Source organism: Myotis nattereri (assembly GCF_964212035.1).
Source record: "Myotis nattereri genome assembly, chromosome: 4".
NCBI lineage: Eukaryota > Metazoa > Chordata > Mammalia > Chiroptera > Vespertilionidae > Myotis > Myotis nattereri.
This window is the reverse complement of record NC_138079.1, coordinates 28,877,921-28,903,490: the sequence shown is the minus strand read 5'-3', so window position 1 is coordinate 28,903,490 and position 25,570 is coordinate 28,877,921. Positions and strand designations below refer to the sequence as shown.

At 53.8% G+C, this 25,570-nt stretch overlaps 1 protein-coding gene across 1 annotated transcript in view; it reads right to left on the bottom strand.

Moving 5' to 3' along the window:
- The window catches only part of SLC6A3 (solute carrier family 6 member 3), a gene marked incomplete at its 5' end in the record, with an annotated part of 28,521 nt that extends 12,022 nt beyond the window's left edge, over positions 1–16,499 (bottom strand). Inside the window, 7 exons of the mRNA XM_081090335.1 lie at positions 893–1,017; positions 2,483–2,586; positions 4,152–4,286; positions 6,443–6,581; positions 10,380–10,611; positions 14,741–14,872; positions 16,214–16,499. Of these exons, the coding sequence (XP_080946461.1) occupies positions 893–1,017; positions 2,483–2,586; positions 4,152–4,286; positions 6,443–6,581; positions 10,380–10,611; positions 14,741–14,872; positions 16,214–16,499 (1,153 nt within the window). The remainder of the gene's footprint in view (positions 1–892; positions 1,018–2,482; positions 2,587–4,151; positions 4,287–6,442; positions 6,582–10,379; positions 10,612–14,740; positions 14,873–16,213) is intronic.
- Positions 16,500–25,570: the final 9,071 nt, after the last annotated feature.

Here is a 25,570-nt window from a genome sequence, read left to right as displayed (position 1 = left end):
CCAGAGCCAGAGGACAGTCTCCAGGGGAGAGACCCCTCCCCAATCACCTGCACAACAGTCTTGAAGGCAGGGGAGGGGCTGCAGCCATCTCAAGAGGCCTGGAGCCTGCACTGACCCCATTCAAGGCTGCTTATGCCACGGTTTCCATCACGAACTAGAACCAAGCAGACTCCCAAGTACTCAGGGAGCTGCAGCAATCAGAGTCCCCTCTCAGGACCCATATCTGTGCCCAGCCTCCCAGCTTCCCCTGCCTGGTGCACTCCCTGCTGGGGCTGAGCCCGCTCCTGGGTGGTCTGTGCCCACACCTGCACCCTCCACCCGCCAACTCCCAGGGCACAGGCACCGAGTGCTGGAGAGTCCAGGTTTCCTCTGAATACTGTCCACATCCCCCGTAAACATGTCATAGCCATTGGCGTTTGGAGGGAAAAGCTTTGGAACAGATTAGCTGCTCATGTAAAAAACAACCCAACTTTTTTTTGGCTGATCATGCGTGGAAATCCAAAAGCCTTGCTGCTTGGGACAGCTCAGTGCTCCCAACCCCGCTCATCTCCCCTCAGGGTGTAAACAAAGTTGGGAGATCCAGACTGACAAAGGAACTGGACCTCATCCTGCAGCCCAAGTGGCCTCTGTGAGGAGCATGTGGCCGAGGGGCCACTGTCACATTGTCCCACAAAGGGTGGGAGTGGGAGGATGTGGGGACAGGGGTTGTCCTGCTTCCAGTTATTTGTCTTGCAGTCGGTCCAGCACATGAACATGTGCAATTCTGCAGATCAGCAACTCTTCTTGTACCAAGGCCTGTGTCTCCCCCTCGTTTTGCAAGAAAACACATTTTGAGAACTGGCCTAGAGCAGGTGGAGGTATGGGGGCCGCAGCCTGCCCTCGGGGGACTCACCATCCTTGGCCACGTCCCCGATGGGTACACTGTGCTTCTGGGCCATGTACCCCAGGAAGGAGAAGACCACGAATCCCGAGGAGAAGCTCGTCAGGGAGTTGACCGAGGTGGTGATGATGGCGTCTCTGTGAGAAGAAGACACCCAGGCCAGCGCTGGAGCAGCTGCCATTTCCAGTCATTATTCTTAGTTTACTACACGTTTCCTGCCAAGCGCGGCCAGGCCCTCCTGCAGCTGCAGAACCTGTCCTCCGGCTGCGCTGCTCATTGGGACAGGACCTCCCAGCTGCGGGTTCTGGGCTCTGGGCATGTCCTTATGGTGAGCAGCCGTCATGTTTGGTTGGGATGGCAAGGCTCCTGGGACACATGACGCAGTGATGAAGGTGAGATGGTCTGCACCAGCAACCCGGGGGCGCTGGGTGGACAAACAGATGGCCATGGGGGTCCCCACCCATGGTGAGGGAGCTGTCAGGCAGCAGGGACCTTGTTCAAATGCAGATTAGGACAGAGTGGGTTTGGGGGGCTCTAGATGTCGTATATTTCTGCTGCTTCTGGAGGGCTGGTGCTGCTGGTCTGAAGATTCTACTTTCAGCCCTCCTGGGAGCCAAATGGAAGGACATTGCAGAGTGCCCGGGCCTGAGGGCACAGGTGGGCTCAGGCAGGGCTGTGTTGGAAACAGCCGCCCAGAGTTCACCCTCTGTGGGAGCCTGGCAGCAGTCTGGTCATTTTGCTGTGCACACTCGCTGTCTTTGTATTTTTACCACATTTTATCCTCAGGATATGAAAGAATATAAACATGAGCCTGTAGTCCTAGCCAGTCTGGCTCAGTGGATAGAGCACTGGCCTGTGGAATGAAGAGTCCCAGATTCGATTCCAGTCAAGGGCACATGCCTGGGTTGCAGGCTCCATCCCCAGTGAAATCAATAAAAATATATTTAAACATGAGCCTGTAAAGGTCAAAGAAAGCAGGTCCCAGGTAAATTCTGTTTGTTTTTAGAAGGATTTTTGGGTCCAACATGTGGCGGCAGCTAAGTCAGGTCGTTCTGGGCCAGGTGGCATGGCCAAGATGCCACCAGGCTGTGGGCACACAGTGCTACCACTGTCCTTCCTGTCCTGATGCTGGGTCATCTGGGTGCCTCTGCAGAGGGGCTGGGATACCCTGCGGGACCCAGGCTCCCAGGTGCAGGCCAGGGGACTCATTTAGGTTCTTCACTGTGGGGGTGTCTGGAGGATGAGCCTGACCTGGGCTTTGGGAGGAGGGGGGAGACAGGGGGAGAGGAGGAGGCAGGGGTGGGGCCTCGGGGGGAATCTGCTGCTCCTGGGATTTAGGAGGCTTCCTTGCAGGGAGGTGATGCACATCTTCACGTGTTTCAATACCTTCCTGAAAGCAAGGACCAGCATTTTTCCTGTAGCTTCCCCATTTTAGTTTTCACTTAAAAAGCTATTTGGCTCAGTGGTTTTGCACACAGAGCTTATTTCCCCTTGCTTTCTACTGGGCACATATTGTGATACCCCCACCCCCATACCAGTGATGCACATTGATTTTTGCAGACCATCTTATGGGAGGGAATGGGACAAGAGCTCAGAACCCACCTGTAGCAGTTGTTGGTGAATTTATTGTAACTGGAGAAGGCGATTAGCACCCCAAACCCAATGCCCAGTGAGAAGCATATCTGGGTGGCAGCATCGATCCAAACCTGCAGCCAGAGGGGAATGAGTGGCTGTTGGAGATAATTGCGGAAGTGAGGGCCAGCTGTCGCGAGGCAATTGTGCAATTGTGCAAAGACCGAAGCCTCAGCTCCCTGTCCTCCCTGCAGGCGTCTCCTGCTGAGATGCCTCCAGCTCCATGGAACAGGGTGGAATTTAAACGCCATTATCAACAAGCACCTGGCATCAACAACATGATCAGAGTCATAGGCGTCTCAGGGAATAAACCTTCCCGTGTCACTGGCCTGACGGAGCGTGATGAAAAGGGACCACGTCTTCATGTGTTCTTTGCATTTGCCCACATGACCACAGTTAATTTATTATGAATCAGTGCTGGCATCTGTTTTGCTTCCTCGTGCATGTTGCCTGGAGCCGTGTCTGGGCCTCTGCTGCATTTCCTCTCTCTCCAGTCATCCAGCTCCCTCTCCCTTCACCTCCTCTCGCCTTCCTCCCATGGCTCCTGCAGCCGCTCCACCTCCTGGGGCTTCCTGGGAGCTGAGCCACACCCCATCATTCTTCCCATTTCTGCCTCAGGGCTGCTCCTTCCTGAGTCCCTAGTGAGCCCCACACGTGCCTCTCATTGCAACCTAGCAGCATAAGGCAGCCCCTTCCAAAGGGGCTCCTACCCCCAGCCTGGACCTTCCCCTCCTGGCCACATGGCCTTCCACACCTAGTTACTCCCAGGGTGGCTGCTGGAGTCCCACCATCTGCCCATCTAGTGCACCTGAATTTGCACCCACTCCCTTTGGAAAGCTGCTGTTCCCATTACCCCTACACCCACTGGCCAGCGGTCACCGTCATTTCTGAGCTGTTTCCCTGCAATGCCATCCCTTCTCTCTCTTTCTCCGGAGACCCCTCTCCCATGGCCCGGCCAAGCCGCTGCTCTCCAGGAGGCTGTCTCCAGTACTGCTTCCTTTGCCGAAGAAACATGCAGCCTGACTCCAGAGTTAGTGTTTTAGATCATGCTCTTGTCACCATTGAGGTCTGGCTTCCCGAGGAGGAGCCCTGGTTCCTGCGATATCTGTCTTGATGGGCCGATGGACAGGGAGCTGGAGCTCAGGCTGCATTCCAGGCAGGTGGAGGAGCTCACTGGCACAGACTGGGCAGGGCCATCGGTGCTTATCCGGGAACCCAAGAGCAATCCTCCGGGACATGGGATGGGACATGGGGAAGAGGTCAATAGGCAGGAGCCTTCATCCTGTTTCTGTGAAGACCCAGCAGGTGACCTTTCCCCTAACTGCCTTTCTCTGGTCCATTGAGCTCTCCTGAATCGCCCATCTAGTGCACCTGGATTTGCACCCACTCCCTCCTGTCCATTCCCACCCCCCTTCTCAATAAGACGGTGAACTCTACGGGTGGGATCAGGTTTACACATTGCCCTGCAGAACCTCGCACACAGCAGGGCAGCCAGCACCTGCTGGATTTATAGGGCGAGTGAGATATTCCAGCCCAGGTTCTGCCTTTGGGATCTCCTGCCCCAAAGCATGGGGACCCCCTGACACCATGCCTACCCGTCCACATGGACTGCAGGGTCGCGAGCGGTGGGCATACTCACGGACGCCTCACAGAGCCGACGGAAGTCAACGCTCAGGTATGCCCTGATGCCGTCCATGGCTCCAGGGAGAGTGATTCCTCGCAGGAGCAAGGCGAAAAGGACCACGTATGGCATGGTGGCCGTGATCCACACGACCTGGGGAGAGGACAGCGTCACCGGGCTGCACAGGCCACCTGCTGGCAGGGAGTGGGCACAGCGTCACCCTGATGGTTGGTGCTGGGAGAGAGGTGGCCTCTGCCTGGGAAGCCCCACATCCCGAACATTCACAGGACGCCAGCTCAGCAGATGCTCACTGGGGGAGGCCATCATGACTTCCACTCTGTGCATCTTTCCCAGGGATTAAAAGAGGACAAACCATTTGGCAAGGAAGGAGCATTCCTGCTCTGTACTTGGTCTGTCACAGCAGGAGTGGCTGGATTTCTGGTGAGTGAGATGTGAGCAAGTTTCACTTGATTGTGCGAACGTGCACCTGGATTACATGTAAAGGATGGATTCTGGGCTCCAGAGGGAGGAAAGGCACGCTCACTATCAAAAGGTTCCCATGTGCTGGCCCTTCACTACATGTATCATCACACCTGATGAACACATTCTGGTCAAAAGTGCTTTGGGTGCCCAGATAACAGCCAAAATACTGTCATCAGCAAAAACCAATTTATGCTGCGCTTGTCTCAATGCTGAGAGCACTCTGCTGTGCTTTTCCCTTGATGCCATTTCTCAACCTCAGTCCTGCGCTGACTCCTCAACCCAAACACAGACCCCTGTCTGCTACCCAACCCACCACAGCCACCCTTCCACTTCACAACCACCCGTCCACAGCCCACCTGCCATGGCCTACCCTTCCACCGTAAACCCCATGACAGCCCCCTGTTCACTCCCCCCATGGCCTGTGTCCACTCCCCCCATGGCCATGTGTCCACTCCCCCCATGGCCTGTGTCCACTCCCCCCCATGGCCTGGGTCCACTCCCCGCCATGGCCATGTGTCCACTCCTCCCATGGCCATGTGTCCACTCCCCCCATGGCCTGGGTCCACTCCCCACCATGGCCATGTGTCCACTCCTCCCATGGCCTGTGTCCACTCCCCCCATGGCCTGTGTCCACTCCCCCCATTGCCTGTGTCCACTCCCCGCCATGGCCTGGGTCCACTCCCCGCCATGGCCATGTGTCCACTCCTCCCCATGGCCATGTGTCCACTCCCCCCATGGCCTGTGTCCACTCCCCCCATGGCCATGTGTCCACTCCCCGCCATGGTCATGTGTCCACTCCCCCCATGGCCATGTGTCCACTCCCCCCATGACCATGTGTCCACTCCCCCCCATGGCCATGTGTCCACTCCTCCATGGCCATGTGTCCACTCCCCCCATGGCCTGGGTCCACTCCCCGCCATGGCCATGTGTCCACTCCTCCCATGGCCTGTGTCCACTCCCCCCATGGCCTGTGTCCACTCCCCCAATGGCCTGGGTCCACTCCCCGCCATGGCCATGTGTCCACTCCTCCCCATGGCCATGTGTCCACTCCCCCCATGGCCTGTGTCCACTCCCCCCATGGCCATGTGTCCACTCCCCCCATGGCCTGGGTCCACTCCCCGCCATGGCCATGTGTCCACTCCTCCCATGGCCTGTGTCCACTCCCCCCATGGCCTGTGTCCACTCCCCCAATGGCCTGGGTCCACTCCCCGCCATGGCCATGTGTCCACTCCTCCCATGGCCATGTGTCCACTCCCCCAATGGCCTGGGTCCACTCCCCGCCATGGCCATGTGTCCACTCCTCCCATGGCCTGTGTCCACTCCCCCCATGGCCTGTGTCCACTCCCCCCATGGCCTGGGTCCACTCCCCGCCATGCCCATGTGTCCACTCCTCCCCATGGCCATGTGTCCACTCCCCCCATGGCCTGTGTCCACTCCCCGCCATGGCCATGTGTCCACTCCCCCCATGGCCATGTGTCCACTCCTCCCATGGCCTGTGTCCACTCCCCCCATGGCCTGTGTCCACTCCTCCATGGCCATGTGTCCACTATCCCCCATGGCCTGTGTCCATTCCCCCCATGGCCTGTATCTACTCCCCCCAATGGCCTGTGTCCACTCCCCCCATGACCATGTGTCCACTCCCCCCCATGGCCATGTGTCCACTCTCCCCCATGGCCTGCATCCACTCTCCCAATGGCCATGTGTCCATTCTCCCCCATGGCCTGTGTCCACTCCCCCCACGGCCATGTGTCCATTCTCCCCCATGGCCTGTGTCCACTCCTCCATGGCCATGTGTCCATTTCCCAGTTGGCTAGGCTCAGCCTCACCTTCCCTGAAGTCTTCACCCCCTTCCACAGGCTGAAGTAGAGCAGGACGATGACCAGCACCAGGCAGGATGTGAGCTGCCAGCGGGGAGGGCCCAGGTCGCCGATGCCGCGGCTCTCATGGAGGTGCAGCACGCCGCGCCTGGAGAGGGAGAAAGGTGGGGGGCTTAGAAGAGCACTGCTTCCCCACCCAGAGCTGTAACCAGACAGCTGAGCTCACCCAGAGACTGTCCTCCCCAGCTCCACATGGCAGACAGGACCAGCCTGGCAGGGCCAGAGACCCCCTGCCCCCCTCTGAGAAGGGCCAGGCCTGGCAGTCCTAGCTGAGATGCAGGGTACATCCTCCAGGTGAGGGAGAGGGTGGGCGTGGCATGCTGGGAGCCCACAGAAGCCCAGCCCTGCCCTCAGCACCCTGCGTTTGGAACTGGGGTGAGAATGGGTGCCTTGGGTCTTTGAAGAAAGAGCTACAGAAACCAGAGGGAAGGTGTCAGCAAGGTGGTGGCCGCTGCTGCACACGAGAGGTCCAGGCCCTTTACAGGGCTGAGGCTGAGTGGACCTATAGTAACAGGTGTCTGCGCTGCTCTCGGAGGGTGACAGTTGATGAGAGCTGTCCAGCTGTTGAGGAGGATTCTGCGGGAACAGACTCAGGATGAGTCTGCGCCAGGTTTGCTCAAGAACTTTCTGGTAGAGGGATCCACCACCAAAAAGACAGAGCATAAGGCCACACGGGAAGGGGACAGAATGGCCAGAAGAGCCCTCCCTGTGGGCCAGGCAGGGGTCTGAGGCACTTTCCACACAGTATCTCATTAAATCCTGTGACAGCCTACGGGGAAGGTGCCATTGTGTCCACCGTGCATCTGCCGCCTCCTCTCCCAGGCAGGACTGTGAGTCAAAGCTCAGCCAAAGGCTGTGCTGCTGCCCAGGCAGTGGAGGAGCCACACTGTGAAAAGGGCCATCACCACGGGATTTGCGAGGTCCAAGTAGATCTTTCTGGCACCATGGGAGAATGCGCAGACTGCAGCGTCCCAGAACCTTCACCAGCTGCAGGCACCCCGGGATACGCTGGAGAAGTTCGGGTCTTCACACAGTCTTGGGACAGGAGAGGCTGTGACAGGCAGGGAGAGCCCAGCACAGCACTCCTGCTCCGTCCCAAACCCGGCATGGCCCAGGTTGGCCTGCAGTGTCTGAACTGTCATCACCACCTCTTCTTTACGGAGCGCAAGATACACGCTGACGTGAAAGGAATCTCCTCACGCTGTCCGATAGCAGTGTGGGATGTGGGGTAGGGAGCTGCTTTGTCAGGCAGAGGAGGGGGCACTGGCAGCCTGCGGTGCCCTGCCTGCCCTCCTGGAACCTGCCCTCCTGGGGCCTGCCTCACCTGGGACCTTCCCTCTTGGAACCTGCCCTCCTGGGGTCTGCCTCACCTGGGGCCTGCCCTCCTGGAACCTGCCCTCCTGGGGCCTGCCTCACCTGGGACCTTCCCTCCTGGAACATGCCCAGGGCCTGTTTTACCTGGGTCAATAGAATTCCCTGTGTCTTTCTCTCCTCTTTCCCTCACCTCAGCCCTGGCTCTGTGTCTGCTGCCCATGCTCCCTCCTCAACTTGCCCTGGAGCCCCTGCCAGGCCTTATCACCTGGAACCTCTTTTCACCAATGAGAGAAATCTCCTTGGAACAAAACCATCTGCCCAGTGAGTGTGTGTGGGGCCTGGACCAACCCCTACATACAATCCAGCTACGTTTTGCACACACGGGCATGGGTTACACACCTAACCTGGTGGCAGGTGGCCACTTACCCTTTTGCAGGGGAAAGGAGCACGGTGGCCCACAGGGGTCACAGCCCCCAGGCTGAGAGGGTGTGGCTGGGGAGAAAGCATGTGGCTCTCCTCAGGACTGATCATGAACTGCTCCTAGGATGCTGTACACACTGGCTTTACATCAGACACTTCAGGCTGCTTTGAGAATTAGCCCCTCGTCTGTGCTGGCCAAGTCCCTGCCCCAAGACTAAAAAGTCCTCTTGTCTGAAGTTGTGTGAAATCCCACAGACACTCCAGAGGACAGGCCCTGCAGATGCTGTCAGCCGGAGAGGAGCCGGCAGCCACGCCAGCCACTGCAGGATGCCACCGGGCACAGGGAAGGGCAGGTGCTTCCCAAGAGCAGGCGCACAGTAGGATGAGGACAGGACGTCTGAATAAGATGGTTTGGGCTGAAAAGCAGACATTTCCAGAAGTGTAAGTGGCCTGGAGGACCAAACAGGGATGGCCTGGGATGTCACCAGCCTCGGCAAAGATCTAACACTTCCACTTCCTGCAGCTTTCCTTCTCCAGGTGTGTTTATTGTCATGGTTCTTGGACCCGGATAAGGGAGCCTTTGAGGCGGGCCAGGCATGCACTGGGCTGCACCTACACTGTCACGTTGGATCCCCACTGCAGCTGTGTTGCCCCATTTACAGCAAGGAACCCAGGAACTGAGAGGGTAAGAACACTATCCAACCCGAAGACAGCCAGCAGCAGAGCCAGGACCTGGACCCCGGCAGCCTAATTCTGAACCTGTGCTCTGCCGGGGGTGGGGTGGGAGGGGATGGCTGCCATGGAAAGGTGAGAGGCCTCCGCTCTGGCCATGAGGGATTGTCATCATACCAACTAGAAAGCTGGACAAAGTACACCAAACGAGTATTTGCAGATGTGGGACTGGAGATGACAACACCCAACTTCCCACCTGGAGGCACCTTCCGCCCCTCCCCAATGAGCACAGCATGGGGTCTTGCTGGGTAGAGCTTAGGGAGTCTCAGGTGCTGACAGGCTCTCCACAGGAGCCCACTGACTCAGCCACAGGGTGAGACCTGCAGGTTTCCGAGCCCAGGCAGGGCTGAGGCCCACTGAGCTCCCACCAGCCACGGTAGGGGACTTGCCGATCACATGGAGAGCTCAATAGACCCTGGAAGGGTCACTGCAGTAGAGGTGATAAACCATTCCCAAAGCAAAGGCTGCCCCAGAAGCATTTCAACAAGTTTCAAAAGGAGAAAATTGTACCACCAGCAAATTAACTTCCTACCAGAGCAAATCCAACACTCATTACGGGAAGATTACAAAATTACTAGACAACAAGAAGCAAGAAAATGTGACCTACAGCCAGGAGAAAATCGATCCATAGCTTCCTCATACCAAATACAAAAAGCCACTCAAATGGGTAAAAGACTAAATGTGAGAGCTGAAATTATGGAACTCTTGGAAGAAAACACAGGCATAAATCTTCAAGACCTTAGGTTTGGCAATGGACTTTTTATAAAAAAAAAAAAAATCAATTTATTTAAACAAAAAAACCCCCAGTTCATTCATTTTGTCCTAACCCCTGCCCCTACCTATAGCAGCACCAATCAGTTCTCCGTATCTATGAGCTTAGCTTGTTTTTGTTGAGTTTGGGCTATGATTTTTTTGATAGGGCACCAAAAGCACAAACAATAAAAAGAAAAAATAAATAACTGACTTTATCAAGATTAAAAACTTTTGTGCATTAAAGGACACTATCAACCTCCAAAAATATCTTGTGAATCAAAGATAGATCACAAGGCAGATCAGGGAACACTTTGAACTGAATAAAAATGAAAATACAACATATGGAATATTGCTAAAGCAGCCTCTTAGAGGCAAATTCGTAGCTTTAGATTTGTAGCTTTATAATTTATATTAGAAATTAGGTGAAGGCCTGCTAGCCTTCCATCTGTGCTGAGGACTCATGCTAGCTTTGTCCCACAAAAACCCCAAGGGAATGGAACACGGGCACAAGACAAAGAAAGGGTCTTCTCACACCCCTGTGAGGCAGCAGGGGCGGTGGCTGACCCCTGGGCTGCCATAGAGAGCTTGGCTCTGCGTCCTTCCCTTCCTGAGGCAGCCACAGCAAGTGAGGAGTCATCGCACCCCGAGGAGCAGACCTCCCACTTACTCAAAGTACTCGGCGGCAGGCGTGGTCCTGAAGCTGTCGTTGAGGCCCGAGCCGTCACTGGTGTTGCCGAAGTAGGCGTCTGTGCAGTTGGGGCTGTTCCAGGTGTTGTTGCAGTGGGTCCAGGGCAGCTCCATGGTGAAAGAGGAGAAGAAGTAATGCAGCGCCCAGGCGATGATGACGTTGTAGAAGAAGCCAACGTAGAGCGAGATCAGGATGACCGTGAAGCCCACACCTAGGGTGGCGAGAGCACAGAGTCAACAGAATGCCCCTTCCCACCTTCCCTTACAGGAGACACTGCCACCTGTGCCAGCTGTTCGCCACCATCCTGATATCAGGCAACATCCTTAAATACACAGGTGAAGATAGTGAAAGGGCAGATGCTGGACTTTATGCTGTGACCACAGAGAGGGGCTTCCCCCTTCCAAGACCATCTATGGCCATCTCTGTCCACTCAGAGACATTCAGAGTGTCTCTGAGAGACATTCAAGATCTGAAAGGCCACCCAGGCTCATTGAAGGGTATCTAGAACCAGGTGGAATGCCTAGGGACATGAAGAATCATCCAAGAACATGTAGGATCACCTAAGGCCACCCTGGTAGAACAGGTCATTACACACAGACATACATGGAAACTAAGGGCCATTCACAGCTATCCACTGCCACTCAGAGCCACTCAGGATCCAACAGGACCATCCAGGCTCACTTAAAGTCATCTAGGGCGGCCCTGGGTTACACTGAACAATCCAACCCAGAGTTATCCAGCACCACTAGGCCATGCAAAACCATCAGAATCATCCACTGCCACCCGTGACCACCCATGGCCACCCAGGATCATCTAAGGGCACCCAGAGATACTAAACACCAACAAATGTCAACAAAGGCCACCCCAAACCACTCAGGATCACCCAGAAACTTTCTGGGCCACCCATGATAATAGGGTTATCAAAGGCCATCCAGGGGCACACAGGAATACTCAGTGATTCCCAGAGCCATGCAGGGACAGTGAGAGCCATCCAGAGTTACCAGTAGTCACTAAGGGACAACTCGATTCCTCCATGGCCACCCACAGCCACCCAGGCTTATCTAGGCCAACTAAGACCATCCAGAACCACCAGGGCTCATCCAGGGCCACCCAGAGCCATCCAGGGCAATTCATGGCCACCCATAGCTACTCAAGACTACCCAAGGCAAACAAGGTAATATGGGTTCATTCATAGCTACCTAGGGCCATCCAAGGGCACCCAGGGCCATGCATGACCATTCTAGGTGCCTCTTCTCTAAACATGAAAGTCTAGTGTTCTTGCGCTGATTTGTTTATCTCCTCGATGAGCACAGCCCTGTGCTGGCTGCAAAGATTCCCAGTCAATAGCTGACTTTCTGTGGTTTGCGATTCCCTCAATCCCAAGTTAGGAGACAGGTGACCAGGATCCGACCAAGATTCCACCCACAGGGGCCACATGGCACATCCTCCAGTGGCCTCAGCTCAGCCCGCCACACGGATGAGTTTCCAAAACTGGACAAAAGCCAACATGAGCTGCGAGAGCAGTGGTTCTCAACCTTCCTAATGCCGGGACCCTTTAATACAGTTCCTCATGTTATGGTGACCCCCAACCATAAAATTATTTTCGTTGCTACTTCATAACTGTAATTTTGCTACTGTTATGAATCGTAATGTAAATATCTGATATGCAGGATGTATTTAGGCGACCCCTGTGAAAGGGTCGTTCGATTCCCAAAGGGGTCGTGACCCACAGGTTGAGAACCGCTGTGCTAGAGTGTGACAGTGAGGCTGGGACTCCGGGTGAGTTACCGAGGTGCACCATGTCTGCCGCCTTCTCCTCGGGTTCTGATACTGCTGGGATGTGGCCAAATGCCCCCATCCATGGTCTCAGCTTCTCTAGAACGGGATGCTGACAGTCATACTTCCTGTATCGACCCCAATTCATTAGGATTTAGCAGCGCTTTAAATCCTTGGATACTATTTATTGACATTTTATAAGCAGCAATATAACAAATCACTTCAGCAGTTTTTTTGGAGAAAACTCTTTTTGTGGCAGGAAAAAGCTGAACATCAGCTTCCACCTGCTAGCCCCCACCCCCGTGGGGCCACCGTCCTTTTCGCCTTCTGCAGGCCCTCACCCGTGGGCGCTCCAGAAAGAGGCAGATTTACTTTGACTCAGTGCTAGACTCCCAGGAGGAGGTGGGAGCACAGAGCTGTGTCCCATAAGAAACTATGACAGACAGACTTCGGACCGGAAGGATGTGCTTCTTGGAAACCCAGAGATACGAACTGGTCCCACTACAATCTGCCTCACTGGATGCTGAAGGCATCCTTCTTCAGCACTTCCCCAGATGGTCAGTGAGGATAGACACGCTTAATTTCCGACTGGGCGCTTGAATTCTCTATAAATACTGACCACAGTGAAAGCTCATTGCCGTGCGCAGCCGCGTGACATGTCAGCGCTGCCCAGCAGAGAACACGATTAACTCATTTGTGTCTTGTCTGTTAGCCTGGGTTCGCTGCCCTCGGTGGCACCAACACTGGGCCAGTACACAGGCGCTGAAATGTCCAGGCTGACACCTGCAACTCTCATCATAGGTGCCCGGTGTCTTTAGGTACCTGCACATTTCTCCTCGGGGGAATCAATGATGGTGCCGGAGGCGAATCTCAAGCAACTCATTTGAGCTTTGACTTCTGTGTGCAAACTGCACAAGGGAACACCCAGCACCTGGCACCTGAACCCAGAGGTGTCCGAATCTTGCTCTGAAGTTCCACTTGAGGGTGGGCATGAATCATTCGGCCTCGGAAAATAATGATAACATTTTAAGATTCACCCAGCAGCCCATTAAGCAGGAATAACACACGGTGCCTGGAGGAGCTGTCACGCCCCGCCGGTCTCAGCATTTCCGCTGTGGGAGGGCGATTCCCCCATGGAGACGGACTGCAGCAGCTGTGCCATGTCCTCACTCCCGCGGCTGATCAGTCTCTATCTGAGCACACACCCCGACCCACCCATGCGGCATCCTGGGAGGGACAATAGGGCTTCTATTTTCTCCAGAACATCAACTTTTCAAGAAACTCTAAGAAAATCCAAATCCTGGTCTTTTAATAGCCATTTTCCTAATGAACCCAGCTGTCTGCACCAGACACCTTCTCCGGTCTCTTTGAGGGAATACCACTGAATCCTGCGCCATCAGCTCCTGTTGGCCCCACGGGAAGTCAGACAGGATTCCATCCCACCCTGCCCCTGACTAGGTGACAGGGGCCAGTTACTCAAGCCCCCTAATCTCAGTGCCTACATCTCCAAGACGCACAACACAGCGCGTCCCCTCCCCAGGGCTCTCATGAGGATGGAGCGAGGAACTGGGGAGGGTTAGTCATCGGGACTCAGCATGATGTATGTTTGCTTCATGGTGCCATGGCGTCTCAGTAGCAGCTTGGAAGGCTCAGTGAATAACTAGACAGTTAGATAGATTATGGATAAATGATAGATAATAGGTGCTATGATAGATAGGTAGGTAGATAGTCGAGCTGCTAAATTACTAAAGTCAGGTAGGTTGAGGCATGAGAAAATAATTCTGTTCTTGTTTTAAGTAGCCTGGGAGCTTAAACCTTTGAACATCCAGTCCTGTATCAATGCCTGGATATACATCAAACCTCCCAATAACCCTGATTACCCCCGAAGGACTAGGGATAGGTGTCCAGGCCATCCGACATCCAGTATTCAGACCACCGGTCATCTAGAGGATTCCCAGCTCAGACCAACCTGGGGACTAAGAATGCAGGACTGATTCTTCTCAGTTGTACGTTTTAATACAAGAACCTCAGTTTTTCTTTCTTCTTCAGAACACTCTAGCTATTGCCTAGTTGTGTTTCCAATTTGTAAACCCTATGACTCTTGAATACATCTTTATCATTTATTTCTAGCCAGAGCCTCCTGACTTTATTTATGTTCAGATGACATTTCATAGATAGATAAATAAACAGGTGTTATACATAAATGATAAATAGGTAGGTAGGTAGGTAGGTAGATGATAGATGGTTGATAGATGATAGATGGTTGAGAGATAGATGAATGATATATAAATGATATGTAGATAAATAGACGAATAGATAGATTATAGCTAGATATGCGAATAGATTGATGGATGGATACATAGATTATAGCTAGGTAGCTGACATATGGACAGATAGACAGAGGTTTGATCTTAGGACCAAAATTCAAATGGTGTGTTCACATGTGTAGACATTTAGCAAAGCACTACGGACTACACACGACTTGCATGGATTTGCTTTGAAAGCTCTAGGGCCGCAGCCTGGTCTGTGCCACGCCAGGGGTGAGGACGTGTCCCTACCATTACCTTTGAGTACAGGGCAGATCTTCCAGACGCCGGCAGCTCCCTCCCTGTTGAACTGCCCGAGGGCCAGCTCCATGTAGAAGAGCGGCATCCCCGCAATGACCATGAAGAGCAGGTAGGGGACCAGGAAGGCGCCTGCGGGACAGGACAGCATGGTCACTGAGGGCCTCAGGGCTCAGCCACCTCCACCAACTACACCCTTTGTGGCCCTGACCACAGCCCCTGTCCCTGTTTGTCCTGAAGCTCCCTGCCTGGCCGCCCTCCAAGGGAAGCCACAGGCTGGGAGGGTGAGTGTCCTCCATCCATGCCTAGCCCGGCTGTCATCAGTGCTCTGAACCCCTCTAAAGCTCTCAAAGTAAGCGCGCCCCTACTGAACCCCCAGTGTCCCAGGTTATGGAGTCAACCCCCGAGAGCACAGAGATGAGGCCCTGCCCACACTGTGGCTCCTTCCCCACCTTTGGCCCCTCTTGCTCCTCTGTGGAATGTCTGACCCTCTTGAGTTGTGACTCTTCTGGGATCTGTGGGCCACCTCTGACCTTGTGTGGGTTCTGTCATCATCCCAGTTCCCAGCATTTGAAACCCGCCTCGACCGGAGGCTGCAGCCCCTCCAGGGAGGTGCCTTGTTCCTCTTGGAGCTACATCCTGCCTCAAGGACAAAGTCCAGGGCCCCAGGCTCTGCTTCCTAAAGGCCCGCCTCAAACGAGAGATGGCTTTGCCAGGGCCCTCTTCCTGGGACTGGGAGGGAGGCAGGAGACCCTGCAGCTCTGTCTGTCCTTGGGCAAGTTAATGCACTGCTGAGGTCTCGGTCTTCTCCCCTCGACCTGGGAAGAGTAATGCCAACCTACCCACGGGCATGCTGGAGGGCCCTCCTGGGACCGTCTTCCCAGCCTTTCCACTGTGCAGGGTGGTGTGGCCAAGGACTCAGAGAGGCCACTAGGGAAATGGAGCGCCAGGAGGGTAGGCATGGCCTCCAACTTAACTGGTTCCTCAGCTTGAATGTTTGGGGTGATCCTGCCCTATACCTTACTTTTCTGCCTGGAGTCCAAAGACAGTCATGGTTCTAGGACTGGCTGCGTTCAGGGTGAAGTGGGAGACGGGGTGGGGCAAGGGCAGGGCATCTTCCACCTCTCCAAGCTCAAGAGCCTCACTCGGTAAGACTGTGTTAGTCACCCTTCTGTGGCCTTTTCTTTCCAAAGTGAAAAGCACCTTTGGAAAAAGAAGGCAGGACGACCGTGCCTCCAATGGCTAACTCCTGCTTCCTCTCTCCTGGCCTCAGTATCCTCAACTATGAAGACCTGACATGGAGTGAGATTGCTCTGGACTCTGTTTCTACGTGTTTCTGTGACATACAGCTAGGGAGTCTGTGCCCGGCTAATGCTAAGTTACGACCCAGTGCCATGGTGCCAGAGTGCGCCCATTGCCTAGGACTCCAGCCGAGCCGGAGAGCACAGAGAGGACGGGCGGGCAGGGACTCACCCCCGCCGTTTTTGTAGCACAGGTAGGGAAACCGCCAGACGTTGGCCAGGTCCACTGCGAAGCCAATCACCGAGAGGAGGAAGTCTATCTTCTTGCTCCAGGTCTCCCGTTCCTGAGGCTCCACGGGGGTCTGTGGGGAGTTGACGAGGGTGGAGTTGGTGAGCTGCACCCCATTCTGTTCCTTGACCAGGACAAGTTCCACCGCCTTCGGGCACAAGGCGTTGGGCTCCTTAGCCGGGGCCATGACGGGAGGCATCAGTCCCACTGGGCATTTGCTTCTACTCATGGGCAGACTGGATGGAATCTAGGATTCTGTGCTTCCTCCCTCTTGGTCTTCAGCCAGCATGAAAAATAAACACACATCGGAATGCAATGAGTTAGTAGCCAGAACTGCAGATGTACCCAATGGCCAGAGCAGAGGTCCAAGGCATTTATAATCATTTCTTTGGGGCAGAGCAAATACATTCCAAGCAGCCAGGGGTGAGGACGACAGGAGATGAGTTATTTCTCCTGGGGGCTGGGGGAGACGAGCTGTGGGCACCTCAGGACAGACATCTGCTCTGCCCCCTTCCCCTGGCTGTCCTCTCTAGTCCAATGGAAGTGCAGGGCTTGTGTAATCTCTAACTTTGCTTTTAACAATAATGTAAGTGGTTACCCCTGCCATACCCCACACTGCAGGGAGAGATTTCCAGTCTTTAAATAGCATTCAACAGTAAGACTTTACAAGAGTGCACACCTATTCTTTCCATCATAGCAAAATCACCCACAGCAATGAAAAGCTGCAATAATGATTATAACAGTTTCTCCAAGGAATGCCTACATGACCCACGTATACCTGTGGCCCGGCGGCTCGCAGGCCCCACCTGGAAGAGACCGCATCATGTCAGCATTCACCTGAGGGACCATGAGCTCCTACACTTAGCAACTTTACCAGGGAGCTCATTTCCAAGCCCTGGACAATGCCGTCGGGGGAACAGAAGAAATTCCACAGGGACAGCTGGGAGCAAGCTGGGCCCTTGGGGCCAAGAGCGGCTTCAACTTTGACTTCTGGCATTTGGATCCAGCAGCATTGCTGCAACAGCTCACGCACAGGTGTGCGCACATCCGCTCGCTCACATGCGCACGCACACCGTGGTTGAAGCAGAAGCATAACAGGATGGAGTTTAATGGGAGTATTTTCCACTGTCTCCACGTTTGAACAAGAGCTCACAACTTACGGTCTTTATGCACCACTCCTCTGTGGCCCCTTCCCCTCTGGTGACAAACCCAACAGCAGCTGTAGAGGTGGCAAATTCCCGCCTTTTTGCTCTGACAAGGGCCCTTGCAGTCCAGTCCGGCCACCCGCCAGGGAAGCCCGCACCCAGCACTTGGGGTGAGCTGACCCACTCCTGGAGCAGTGGCCTCAGAATCAGGTCTGCGTAAGGAAAGCAAAACGTGGTCTCGCAGAGGAGCACAGCTGGCTCATACATGGCTGTGGTTCCCCAGTCCGTCCCTGTCTGCGCCTGTAAGTATCCTGGGAGCACAGCTCCGAGCCCCTCCGCTCACCTTCAAAATCAAAGACAAAACCCTGCACGATGGAGCATTGGCTGCGAACATCACCCGGATCGGATCCGGGGCGCTCTGCCCAGTCGGATTCGCCCTGCACCGCGTCCGGCTCAACAGGCAGGAGTCCGTCACAAACAGCTGGCGCCCTGGTGCCGGCGCCTCAGGGAAGCCGCGCCTTCCCGCTATCCCAGGAGCCGGCGCATCCCCGGAGCCGAGCGCGGCCGGGGAACGGGGCGCTCACCATGCAGGGCCAGGGCCAGGGCCAGGGCCAGGGGTCACGGGGCGCGCATCAGCCCGCAGGCCCCCTGGTGCACTCACCTCTCAGCCACCGATCGCCTTAAGGTCTCCAGAGGCACTGCCTGTCGGGGCGCGCTGTGCACCCTGGCTGTGAGCCACTTTTGGAGACGCAGTCGTCTGAGGAACGCGGCGCCTCCTGACGGTGCCCGTCCCAGCCCTGTCCTCCTCGGCTGTAACCTTGGGGTCCAGGGAGCGAACGACGAGCCCGAGGATGCGCGGGGGCGCCCGTGTGGGAAGTCACCTCGGAGTGCCCGGGCCTTACATGCCCTCCCGGCCTCGGCTCTGCTCTGGGGTCCTGCCTCCAGGCGCCCGCGGAAGCTCTGGCTCGGGTCCCGCTGCGCTGGGCGGTCTCAGCCTCCAGGCTCTTATCTTGTCGCCGCCCCGCCCCGCCCCGCCCGCTGTCGGGGGCGCACGCCGGCCCGGCTCGTTTCCCCGCTGCCCTGGGTGGGCGGGGGACGAGCCCTGCCTCACCCTCAACCCGCCCCTAGACATTGGGCAGGAGCCGGTGCCCACATTCCCTGTCCGCAGAACACTCTGCTCCAGATCTTGCCTGTCCCGGAGCCTCAGATGTTTGGGGGCCGGGACACCTGTGGGTCCAGGCATGGCCAGCAGGGGGGGTGGGGGTGGGGGTGGGGTGGCTGGGTCTGAGCCTGGCCAAGACTGTGCTCTCCCTCCCCCGCAGCCCTCAGCGGCCCAATCCCCACTTGATGCTACACTTCTCCCCAACACCCAGCTCCATAGACTCCTCTCCTGTGGGGGTCCCCTTCCGAGATCCAGCGCCCAGGGGACCTCTCCCATGGAGTCCAGGCAGGTGAGGTCCTGTCTGCATCCTCAGCCTAGCTGCAGAGATCTCTGCCTTGCCCTGACCTGCAGCTGAGCGCCGAGTCCCCCAGCCTGCAGGTACCAGGTACCAAGCTGCAGAGACCTGGTCCTTCTGTGGCCGCACTGCCTGGGCAGGCAGCATGGGGTGAGTAGCAGGAGGTCTTGGCGGTTTGTGCCTGCAGCCATCGATTGGCACCAAGGGGCTCGACTCCTGCTCTCGTTGCAAACTGATTTCCCCCGAAGGTCTGGTGGTCAGTGCTAGTTCCAGAACCGAACAGAGTCGGAACCTTCCTAGCCCAGATGCCCTCTGCAAGATTTCACATCATGACGCAGAGGAATGGAGACCCCAGGCCACCAGGCCAGGTCCAGATCCCCCAGGTGTAGGATGGCTCCAAGGTGAGTGGTGGCCTCCGGTATGGCAGCTGGCTGGTGACCTAAGTTCTAGGCATTAACAGTCCTGGCGTGTGTCCTTTGATTGTCCCACTGTGCACTCACTGTAGGGGGACATCTACATTCCGTCTAGACTGCAAGTTGCGCTCAGAACTGTCATGGAAGCAGTGTCTCTTAGTCACACCCTGTCACATTCTCAGTACCATTTCCCCCACTTGTTCTTGGCTTTCACTTGGAAACTAGCATCACTGCCTTACCCACAGCCTCAAGCTGGTGACAAAACAGGGCTGATACCCAGCCACAGTGCCTGGAACTTGTCTGCCGGCTGATTAGAATCAAGGCGTTAGAACTCATAAGGTGGTGTATCAGTCTCCTCCAGCTGCTATAATAAAAATGCCACAGACAGTGTGACTTATAAACAATGGACATTTCTTTGTCACAGTTCTGGGGGTTGGAAGTCCAAGAGCAAGGCAGGGACATACTCAGTCTCTGGTGAGGACCCACTGCCTGGCTCACAGGCATCTCCCTGCTGTAACCTCACAAGGCAGAGGGCCAGGGGCTCTCTGGGGCCTCGTTTATAAGGGCACTAGTTCCATCATGAGGACTCTACCTTCATGACCCAATCACCTCCAAAAGCCCACCTCTTAGCACCATTGCATTGGATGGTAGGACTCAATTTAAGGATTGGGGGGATGTACACAGTGCAGTCCATAGCACTCGGGGTTTCAGGAGATGGTGATGTGCCACCTTGTCTGTACACACCAGCGACCCTCACACAGGCTCTCTCCTCACACATGCTCATCAGCACAGGTTCCCTGGGACAGGAGTAATCAGTGATAGGACCTTCAGCAACAGTGTCCAGGAAATAAGTGGCCATCAAGGAAACCATTGTCCTTTAACCAGTGGACACAGGGTAGAACTCATGAGTTCAGATATGTATTAAACACACAAACACAAAGAGAGAACAAAAAACATCAGGCAGGAATGCAAGCCAGGCAGGGGTGCAACTGTGTGTCTCCAAGTGTCCCTAGTCCTATTGGATCAGGGCCCACGCTGACGCCCTCATTTTAACTTGGTCACTTCTGTAAATACCTCCAAATGAGGCCACATTCTGAGGTCCTGGGCTAGGATTTCAACATATGAATGGGGGTGGGGGCACAATTCAAGCCACTCTAAAGAGGAACCTTAGCAGGCCTGCTCTGGAGGGAGCAGCTCAGAACATGACAGGCCCCAAACCATGCTCTGCTGCTTGGCAGCCCCTGTCTCTGTGAAGGAAAGCCACCAGCAAACCAGGCACCCCACTGGTTGGTGCTCCTCTGCGAGCAAGAGGCCAGCTGCTGTCTTGCTCTTGGAGTCCAGTGCAACCCTGACTGCCACGTCCAGTGCATCTTAGGGCCGTCCCGTCGGTGACTGGGCTCTACTACACTGCATCCCCCGCCACAGGGCAGCTGGAGGCCCGAAGCTGCATTTCCCAAATGCCCTGGCCAGCAGGGCTCAGGTCAGGGTCTGCCACTAGTGGGCGCACCTGCTGCGTCTGAGGGGGAGGAGACCCAGGCAGCCGGATTGGGTTCCCTGAGGCTCCTCAGCGCTGGGTACCGACACCCCTCCCACCTTTGTCCCTCCAAACCATCTAACAATTTTTAACCGAATTCTCTGCATGAAATCCCTCTCTGTTTATAATTTGTACAGTGGCTGGTGTTCCTTAGTCAGCTTGGGCTGCTGTAACGAGCGCCCCAGGCTGGGCAGCTCAAACAACAGATGTTTGTTTCTCTCAGTCTGGAGGCTGGAAGTCCAAGAGAGTGCTGGTACGGTGGGGTTCTGGTGAAGACCCTGGGGCTGTGTCCTCACACGAGGGCGGGGGAGGGGGGAGGGGGGAAAGGGTAAGAAAAATGGGGGGTAGGGGAAGAGAGGGAGCCAGTACACCGCTGATCTCTCCTTATAAGGGCACTGATCCCATGGGGAAGGGGCACTCTCTTGACCTCTAAATGGAGTCACCTCCCCAAGCTCCACCTCCTAATACATCCTCCTTCGGAGGGACCCTGGGGGGAGCACGAACACTCAATGCACAGCAGTCCCAGACCATAATGTTTCAAACTGAGCTATAGTGTCCTAGGACTTCATTCTCTTACTTGGAAATCTTTTTGTTTTCTCTTGAGTTAATAATTGCCTGTTTTTCCATTGGTTAATTTTCTATGTTCCAATCATCCATTCATCTCCAAACTCTCAACAGAAGTATATATCTTCTCTCAGTCTGGAGGCTGGAAGTCCAAGAGAGTGCTGGCACGGTGGGGTTCTGGTAAAGACCCTGGGGCTGTTAGGAACATCAGTCACCAACACGCAGGCAGAGGCTCAAATAGCAACAACAATAAAAGCGAGCAGAGTGCCGCCTGGGCTGTAGTGCATCCAGAGGAGATATATACTTCTGTTGGTGAGCTCTTCAGAACCACTCACTCTGCCTGAGGGAGGCACTGGCTGGGCAGCCCTCAGCTCTAGGTTCAGCTGCTGGTTTTCTGACTGGAGAAAATCAGCGCAAACCCTGGTCTATGCCACAGCTGATGCAGTCAACACCCACTTCCCCACCACCCCTGCCCGCACACAGCTGTCTGGAAAGATCAGAAGAGACGCTTTCCATTAACGGACAGGGACAGCAGCACACCTTCACGGTCTTACCTCAGCACTGCGTCAACTACCCTGCTCCCTGCTGCCATTTCTCGTCCCAGAAACCTCTGTCATCCTGCCACGCCACCGAGGATCCCATCAGCCCACTGTGTGGACATGCGGCTGCACCAAGCTGGTGGGCAAGGAATACAAAATATCAAGATAATTGGTGAGACACCTGCTTGCTAAAGACTGAAAAAAGGAAAGATAAAAGGCCCAGGCTTGCCATTGGTGAGGCTTCGGTGAGTGCACTGGTCTGTGACCCGTCCACATGGAAGGCAAGTTGCATATCTGATGATCCCACTCCCAAGAAAGGATGTTTATCACATGCATTTGAAAACAATGTGTGTTCTGCTATTCTTGGGTGGACAATGGTATAACATCGAATAGGTCAGCTTAGCTCATATTGTTTCCAGTCTTCTATGTCCTTACAAAGCTTTCATGCTTGTTCTCAGCTACTGGGAGAGGCGTTGGTATCTCCCAGTATAAGAGTGTGGACTGGTCTCCTTCTGGTCTATCCTCCTGCTTCACCCTGTGGAAGCTGTTTCCAGGGGCATGTGCACTTAGGATCGCATGTCCTCCTGGGGACCTGAATCCTTATCATGTAGTGATTTTGCTGGACCTGCTCACAACCTGTGCTCTGAAGTCAAATTTGCTGTTAAAACAGCCACTGCATGTTTCTTTTGATTAGAGCGAGCACCCATTCTTTTCCTTTTAGCTGATTTGTGTTTTCATATGTAAACTGTGTTTCTTATGCGCATGATATAGTTGGGTCTTGCTTTTATATCCAAGCTGACAGTTTCTACTATTTGGGGTGGGGGTGGTGGAGGCGGTATTTAGACCATTTACATTTAATGTGAATATTGATGTGGTTGTGTTTAAATCTAAATTGACTATATGTTTTCTATTTTTCCAATGTGTTCTCTGTTCCCCTTTTCTCCTTTTCTGCTGTCTTTTGGATTGAGTTTTAAAATTTTTAGTTCCCTCTTCTTTTATTAGCCAAATCTCTGTTGTGTTATGTTAGTGGTTGCTTTTGACCTTTGACCAGCATCGAACCCGGGACCCTTCAGTCCACAGGCCGATGCGCTATCCACTGAGCAAGACTGGCTAGGGCTCAATCTTCTTTTGAAGAGATTTAAATAATGCTCAGTCAGTGTGGCTCAGTGGTTGAGTGTTGATGCACAAACCAGGAGATTATAGTTTGATTCATGGTCAGGGCACATGCCCTGGTTGTGGGTTTGATCTCCAGTAGGGGGCGTGCAGGAGGCAGCTGATCAATGATTCTCATCATGGATGTTTCCATCTCTCCTTCGCCATTCCTGTCTTGACATCAATAATTAATAAATAAAAAATAGATTTAAGCAATAAGAAAAAGTGCTTATATTTGCCTATGTGATTACCATTTCTGGTCCTCTGCATTCCTAGTGTAGGTCCAGATTCAAAGTGCTATGATTTTCTCTCTGCTTTAAGGACTGATTCCAACATTCCTTGTAGTGAGGGGCTGCCAGTGATGAGTTCTTGCAGCTTTTGTATGTCCAAAGCAGCTTTATTTCTCTTTGGAAAAATATCTTTGCTGAGTAAAGAATTCTAGGTTGGCAGTTGTCTTTTTCTCTTCCTGTTTTGTAGATGTTGCTCCACTGTCTTCTAGTTGCTCTCATTCCTAATGAGAAACCTGAATATTTTTGCTCCTTGCATGAAATGTGTCTTTTCTCCTCTGATGTGCCTGGTGTGGTTTCCATCATGGTTCCTGTGCTTGGAGTTCCCTGAGCTCCTTGGATCTGTGGATTCACGGTTTTCATCAAGTTTGGAAAAGTACTTCTCTAAATATTTTTTCCAGTTTGTCCCTTTCCTTGGAGAAAGTTCCACAGCTCACTGATGCCCGGTTCACACTTTCATCTTTTCTTTGTTCTGAATGGTTTGTACTGCTGTGCCTTCAAGTCCACTCACCGTCTCTTCTTGTGATGTCAAACCCACCCCTATTCAGCCTGTGTATTTATTTTTTATTTTTTAAAATACATTTTATTGATTTTTTACAGAGAGGAAGGGAGAGAGAGAGAGAGTTAGAAACATCCATCAGCCGCCTCCTGCACATCTCCTATTGGGGGTGTGCCCGCAACCCAGGTACATGCCCTTGACCGGTATCGAACCTGGGACCTTTCAGTCCGCAGGCCGACGCTCTATCCACTGAGCCAAACCGGTTTTGGCAAGCCTGTGTATTTAGCATTTCAAACATTGTAGTTTTCATGCTGGAATTTCAAACATTGTAGTTTTCATGCTGGAATTCATTGATCCCATAAAAGACCTCGCATGTCTCTACTGAAGATATTCAATCTTGTCTCTCACTGGCTTTCTAAACAAGGTAATACAGTGACGTTGTATAACAAATGGACTTCACCCAATTCCATCATCAGTCATTTCTGGGTCTGTTTCTACTGATTACTGATCATTGTTTCCTGCCTTTGTTGTTGTTAATGCATCTAGGGATTGGATGCCAGGGATTGTGACTTCTACTTTGCAGGGTGCTGGGTAATTTTGCATTCCTGTGAATATCCTCGAACTTGGTTTGGGGCTGCAGGTGAGTTACTGATATACAGCCTGGCCATCCTTTCAGGTCTTGCTTTGAAGCTGTGTTCAGCTGGACCAGGGCAGTGTTTTGCCTATTTCCTCGCTACTGAGAAAAATACCCATCAGTTTCCCACTGGGGGGGGGGAGGGTGGATCCAATCTCTGTTCCTCCATTTTGATTGGAAACAAAATTTTGGATTCTCACTCTTTTATTACATGTAAGAGAAATAATCAGAACCTAACCAGCTCTTGACAATATTAAATGGCAGAGATGGCCCTGTTGTCAGTACTGAGCCAGCCCGTGTGCATGGGTCCCATCACAGCCTGTTCCAATCAGAACGCAGGAGAGCTGAACACATAGAAGCGACATTCCCATCCACCTGCAGCCATCATGCCCACTTTCATGCCATTCAATGCCCATGGCTGTGGTGACCTTTAGTTTCGACTGCAAAGCTGTGTCCATCTCTGGATGTAAAATGTCCAGATCCTGTCTTTGCTTTATCCCTTTCCTTTACTTAAAACAATTAAATCAATTTAACCAATTTCAAAGGCAAGACTCATTTATTATGTTAAAAAGGGCCTACCAAGCACAAAGAAGCAACAGCGGCTGCTGCGTGAATGTAGTCCCTGTGCGTGTCCTCCTCCTGTCACTTCTGTGAAGAAACCTCGTCCCTGAGTGTTGCCCGAGTCCGGAGCCAGTGGTCACACACCCTCGAGGTTCTCATGCACAGTGTTTGGGATTGTAATACAACAGTTCTACCTGCTTTCCTTCTATTTATAAATCCTTACGGATTTAAAAGAAGGACGGCAAAGTGTGTTTAAGGTGTATATGCTCAACATACAGAAATTACAGAACCAGGGAGACAGCTACGCAAGTCTGAGTTCTAGGAAATGCCACCACTGCCCACAGGGTATCGAGCCACTCCACAGTGCCCCTTCGCTATCGAGAAACTGCTTCTACAGAACTTCAATCACTGTGCTTCCCAAACATGCTAGAATCTCATCTTGACCGCCTCTGCTGTCACAGCCTAAGAAATGTTATCTTTCTAATAAAAAAAATTCACGTAACTAAGAGCATCTT